The 6670-nt window shown below is 40.0% G+C and overlaps 1 protein-coding gene across 1 annotated transcript in view; it reads left to right on the forward strand.

Moving 5' to 3' along the window:
• The window catches only part of ERCC6 (ERCC excision repair 6, chromatin remodeling factor), a 79781-nt gene extending 73333 nt beyond the window's left edge, over window positions 1–6448 (forward strand). The window contains exons 17-20 of the mRNA XM_024210341.2: window positions 46–774; window positions 1379–1580; window positions 2875–2953; window positions 3444–6448. Coding sequence (XP_024066109.1) covers window positions 46–774; window positions 1379–1580; window positions 2875–2953; window positions 3444–3875 — 1442 coding nt within the window. The 3' untranslated portion in view covers window positions 3876–6448. The remainder of the gene's footprint in view (window positions 1–45; window positions 775–1378; window positions 1581–2874; window positions 2954–3443) is intronic.
• The last annotated feature ends 222 nt before the right edge of the window (window positions 6449–6670 follow it).

A 6670-nucleotide genomic window follows, 5' to 3' on the forward strand; every position in this document is an offset into this window, starting at 1 on the left:
AGTATGCAAAATGTTTATTATTATTTAACTTCATACCTATATCAGGTACTGGTTCAGATGTTCAAGCCCCGAAACGCCAATTAAAACGGAAACTTAAAAAGCCAGCTGATGGTGCTTCCAAAGGTGAACTGCATCTTAAGGAGCTCAACTCGCCTAAATATGACAAGCCATCACATTCTTCCTCGACAGGCCATTTAATGAATTCTTCTTCTAAAACAATAGAGCCAGTTAGAGAAACCAAAGGAAACTTGGAAACTTTCAACCAAAACGGTTCTGCGAAAGATGGTACACAAGCTACAAATAACATAGCTTCACTGATTAAAGATGAGGAGAAAAGTTTGAAAACAGCTGAGGGGTCTGTATTCCAAGCACTGCCAAGGAATGCATGGACTTCAGAGAATGTGGAATGTTCAAACTCTGCATTATTTGATGAAATGCCTGGGGCATCTACTGTAAGTATTGAGAGCGGACATGGTCTCGAATGTGAGACAGAGAGCTCCCAGGGGAAACAGAATGGTAACTTTGAAGATGAACAACTAGGTAATAATCCTCACAAACGCACCTCAAAAACTAAACACAGTATGGATATGCTGACACTTGAGGGCCACAAGAGTAACCCTAAAAAGCCAAAACATCGCAAAGGTGCCAGATTTGAAGGGGAGCGCATCCCATATTTGGTGAAACAAAAGCAATACAGAAAGGACAACCAAGAGGAGGAGGAAGAACAAAAGAAGAATGATGATTATGTCTTAGAGAGACTTTTCAAAAAATCAGGTAACCTTTTTATTGATTTGCGCAACAATGCCAGGCTAGGAAAAAGTATAGAAAAATCTACACAAGTGGGTTTCCATTATTGTAATTGCTAGCAGCTACAATACGATAGATGACTTTTAAACATTTTCTTTAATGTAAATGATTTGTTGAAAATATTTGTGATTTAATCTTCATATAGTGAAAACAACCACAGGTCTCTTTGGCCAAAGGTAATAAGTGGGACAGCAGTATGGTGGGGAACACTGGTGCCGAGGGAGGTAACTGAGTTTCACTTAGCTAGGAGTTTCACTGAAGATAAAGTTGCCCAAATGGATTTAGCCTACATCTAGCAATACAATGGAACCTTACTAATTTGCACTAACAACTGGGAGATCCAGTATGAATGAATGAATTTTGACGCCCTAACAGCAATAGAAGTGGTTTATTATATTGCAAGTTAGTTCGGTTCACTTGATGTAATAGGAATCTCTGTTATAAATGGATGTATTGAAATGTTGACTGTTTCCACTGTCAGTGTAAAAATGAATTAAGGGTTTTTTAAAAGTTCACTGCTTAATTCTTACACATTCTTTTCTCCTCCTCCCCGTTGTACGTACTCTGCTAGGAGTACACAGTGTGATGAAGCATGATGCTATTATGGAGGCTTCCAATCCAGATTATGTGTTAGTGGAAGCAGAGGCAACCCGAGTGGCCCAGGATGCCTTGAGAGCCTTAAAGATCTCCCGACAGCGATGTTTAGGAGCAGCTTCTGGTGTGCCAACCTGGACAGGCAACAGTGGTCTGACTGGGGCACCATATGGACTAAAGTAAGATGAGTACCCACATGGCTTCTCCAGAGAGGGAGCCTTTAACATAGTCTGCTTTTTATGCTGGTTATTTGCTCTGGATTTACTTCAAAAACTATAAATGAGATACAGGGCTGGTTACAGGAATTGTATTGAAATATTTGATCTTGGATAAAATTTTTGAAAGCACTTAAGTCCCATTTTCCCGTATTCGCTTACTTAGGTGCCTAAGACACTTTTGAAAATGGGAGTTAAACCCCTAAGTCAGTTAGGCACTTTTGAAAATGTTACCCCTCACCACATATAGTTGAGAAGAGATGAAGATATAATTAGAATGAATGAAGGGCCCATATTAACGAAAGTACCATTTTGGGGTTGTGATTGTTCAAACTAAGCCAGCTTCAAGCTGGATCAGTACCTGGATGGGAAACCTGCAAGGTGCTACAGATGCTGTGCTGTCTGAGTTACTGGATGAGATCCCTAGGTGTGCCTTGGCTAGCTCTGCACACCTCGGAAGGGGAACATATGTGTACCTTTCCTAGGTACAGTTGGGGCAAATTCAGCAACCAGCACAAGTCAGAGCAGCCTTCTAGGGGCAATTCTGCCATTCAGGGATTCCAGGGGGGAGGGCAGTGCTCTCTGGCCATGCCCCCCTTCCAGAATACTTATTGCACTGCAGTGGGTGGGGAGGTGTCAGGTACAAGTAACCTATTGGCTGACTTTGTAACTCAGTTTCCTGTGCCCTTTGCACCACTAGAATGGCATAGAGGGGATGGAGTGGGTGCCAGGATCTGCCCCACCATCTTTCAATGGGACATAAAACCAAGGTCTTGAGCTCTCATAGCCTGAAGGATCCTGTGTCACATTCCATGTTAGCCTGGGTGTCAGATCCTAGTGTGAATGTCAGATTATATGGTGCTATCTAAAAGTCCCCTTGCAGTTTCAATTGAATACAGTAAGTCTTCACTTCCAGTCTCAACCTCATGTGTGGTGTTGCCATGTTAAACTGCTGCTACATTTTACACTAGAGGTGGGTGAAGTTGTAGACTACTTTGGAATGAAAGGCGTATATAAATGTAAATTGTCTTGTGTACTAGGATACAGCTTCCTACTGCTCTTGGGCCTCTGATAGTGACAATTGCATTCTGTATATGAGAACCCCTCGGTCTGTAAATTCTTAGAAATTCTTATCATTGATCACTCCAATACTTGGAGAGGGTTACAACAGTAATTCAATCAAAGTATCCTACAAAGTGTCACAATGCATATTTAGGAGAGATATTGTAATAAATTACTCCTCTTGCATGTTTTTTAGGAGTAGGTTTGGTCAGAAAAGGAACCCTACTTTGCTTGTCCCAAATTCCTCCACTACATCTCCTGGAAAGAGATGCAAGGTAAAGCACAAGAACTGGTACTACTTTATTTTTTCCATGAGTATTAGCTGATTTAGTTGAAACATTCTAGCTTGACTTTTGCTATTTAGGATATATGTCTCATAAATAATTACCATACTCTCTATGTAGAATTCCAAAAGTGTTAGGCCTTGAATTACATACAGATTTGATCTTACATTTTGAAAAAGAATCATCAAATTCAATTTAATCAGTTGCACCAGTCTTTCATTTCATCTTGCTGTGCTCACTCTGGTTCAAGAGTAGAGGTTTTTATTTTTAGCTTCCCAACAACTGAAATACATATTCAAGTTGTGAAGTTAGCACACATTGACTCTGACATGTTTTAATTCACATAATTAACTCCTGCAGTTAGTTGAGGTTGGTTTGTTTTGTTTTTGTGTAAGCCTGAATGGCAGGCAAATTCACTAAGAATAGGTTCCATGGATCTCAGACTCCCAACTTTTCCTATAGTGTCTGTGTTTATTTGCAGGATGCTGATATAATAAGGAAAGAGAAGGTAAAGAAAAATGTTTCCAGTGTACATTTTGACGGGAAACTCGAAGCAGGAGAATCATCATCCAATGCACTAGATTCATCATCTTTGTTAGCTAAGATGAGGGCTAGAAACCACCTTATTTTACCGCAGAGGATGGAGAATGACGGTGATGAGAATCTTCAGGCTTCTGCTCCACTCCCAACTTCAACGGAACATGACGAATTGCTAGTGGATGTACGAAACTTTATAGCATTCCAGGCTCATGTGGACGGAGAGGCTAGTACTCAGGAGATACTGCAGGAGTTTGAATCCAAGCTGTCAGCAGCACAGTCTTGTGTGTTCAGAGAACTTCTGAGAAATCTTTGTACTTTCCATAGAAGCCCAAATGGTGAAGGTGTCTGGAAACTAAAGGCAGAATTCCGTTGACCCTTTGATTAGGAGTGCATCTGTGTGTGCTTGGCCAAAACTCTGCTCCATAAGACTTTCTATTCATCTTTTGAACTGGAGGGTTCTGTTTCATTTTGTGTAAATATTTTAATCACTGACTTGTACTGTACCTGGTGCAGCACTTAAGTATGTTTCACTGAAGACATAACTGACCAACTTCCTATTTACTCTGTTTATATATTAAAAGTGGCATCTACCTCACAATTGAAACAATACAAAATAGCAGCACCTTTTCTTTTTAAAAAATCTTAATGTAGATGGGCTGTGGAACAGGTGTATTAACGTTTTATTGCAATAAGAGCCATGGATTTTGTCATGTTTTCAGATTTTCATCCAATTTCTGTGAAGTTCAGTTTTTGTCTAATTTTCTGTATGTTACTTGACTGGTCATGATGGGGTGCACATTACACCAATGAACAGAAGCATTAATAATGAACAGTTTAGGTGGGTATAAAAAGGTAACTTGTACCAACACAGTATCAAGAATCATTGTGAGAGACTTTCATCAGTGTTGAAAATTTGTTTGTAGAGTTGCTGCTTTCCTTTTTGCCAGTAATTGATATATGTCACTAAATACTTGGACTAAATTCTACTGCCATGACGGTTTAATTGCAAAAATAAAGAGCCAGGCAGAGCATCTGGATGTCAGCAGATTGGTAACGGGTTATAGAATACTTTTACCTTTAAATCACCAATTCAAATCCTGCCAAGTCCCAAAGCACTTGCCTGGTGTAATACTTACTACCATGAAGAGTCCCATTGAAACCAAGGTGATAGTAAGAAGTAAGTCTAGTAGTGGGTGATTGGTAGTTGCCATCTATGGCCTCTGTAACATCACAAACAATCTCACCAAAATTGGTGCTAATTGTGACCTGTTTTCAGTCTTGACCAAGAACTGAACTAGCCATGGAGAATGAACTGCCCTCACACTGCTGGCATGGCCCTTTCGGGTCAGAGCTGAGGCACATTTGTGGTGTATGGGGAAGATTTCCTTGTTGTACCTGTTCTGTGGATTAAAAAAAAAAACTTCAATCTCCATAGCTTCCAAACCAGCACTAAATGAACATGAATTTCCTTTAGAGGACGGAAAGAACTGGATTCACTGTAGTCAACCTGACTTTTATTTCCACCACTGCCACCTTGAGTCTCTCTGCAAGATGCCAGTATGCTACAGAGACAGATTTTAATGGAAAAGTGATACAGCTCAATGCCAAAATGAGAAAATTGCATTTCTTTGCAGCACAGCTAAAACATTATTGTATAATTTAAACTAGGAATAACCAAATGTAGTCAGTGGCTCCCCTTATAGGGAGAAAGGCAAAGATGATCAGCTGCAGGGTTTTATTTGAGTTCATTAATAATAAGCAATTTCTATGAACTAACGATTAAGCTGCAAGTACAAGCAAAACTTAAAGGTGAACGGTGAAGCAAGAATAAAGTGTTTTACTTTCCTGCTCCAGTGTGATTTAGAAAGACGGCTCTTGAGTTTATTCCAAACAGGCTTTCCTCTGCTTGTGTATTAGCCTAGAAATACTGGGTTCTTGCTTCCCTCTCTTTGTTGAAAGATCCTTAGTGGAACTCCATTACCTGAATAGTGATGCCACACTTGAGTTACAGCACAAAGGAATGAGAGAGGCTGCTGAGTCCGACTGGCCAAGAACTGGCATCCCCTCCACACTCAGTTTGGAGGAGGGATTGCCGCAGTTCAGGTTGCAGGCTATTATGACAGTCTCTAAACTTGCCAAGGACTTCCAGTGAAGAGAGGGAACCAAAGAGCTGATATTTCTAATGCAAAAATGTGTAGAAAATGTTGAGTCTGACTTCATGCACCATGAAAGAACGGTAAAAGGGCAAAAACAAACATTTTTTTCCAGTTCCCTTTCAAGTTGTTTGTACACTGATTTTGATTGAAACTGCAGGAATTAAGTGTTTATCTCTGGTGCTTAACAAAGAGTTTGAGTGCCCTGTATCACATACTGCTTTCATTCTTAAAGGCATATTTCCTATATTAGAGGGAGGAAAGTTTATAGCTCTCTCCTCTGATGTGTTTATGATGTAAAAGGAGCTGTACATGCTTTTATAATTCCTCAACTTTTATGAATTTAATAAAATGTCAGTAGTAAAAACAAACTTTTTCTAAGAGACTTCCAGTTTTTTGGGGTTAAGTTATATAAGAGGCTTTCTGGTTGGGTAAAGGTGGGAAGACCCCACTGGAAACTCCAGCAGAAATCATTGTGATCGTCTATTGAGAGGTCCATCAGACCCTAGAATATCTTTGAGGATGTGAGTATGACTGTAGTCTTAGTTGTTGCATGGGTTTTTGCAGAGTTTCTATATGCATGGGAAAGTCTAACTTTACTTACTGTGTTAATAAAACTTGTAGTACAGATAAGACTTTGTACTTACGATTGTGTATGTAGTCACTGTCCTTGGACTTTGTGTGTTTGAGAGAACCACCAAAAATGATTTTCACTCAGTTGAACTTGAAACTCTAGCAACAGGAGCTGAATACATGGTAGTTTAATACAAAGTTATTAAAATCAATTTAAATTAAAAAAGGCTTCAAGCGCCACTCTGGTTTGGAGCTGGAGGGGCGGATGTGTCAAACCTGAATGGTGCTGTGACCTTGCACACTGGGTTGCAACACCCAGAATGGGCAGTCAGACCCAGCCCAGTGGGACAGGAGCTGCTGCTGCAGTGTGACCTTTTGATGACTGTTTTTTTCCCCCTCTGCACCTCTTCTGTGAAGTTGTCTAAAAATTGGCATGACAAAA

Source organism: Terrapene carolina, unplaced genomic scaffold (assembly GCF_002925995.2).
Source record: "Terrapene carolina triunguis isolate 2854851 unplaced genomic scaffold, T_m_triunguis-2.0 Scaffold402, whole genome shotgun sequence".
NCBI lineage: Eukaryota > Metazoa > Chordata > Testudines > Emydidae > Terrapene > Terrapene triunguis.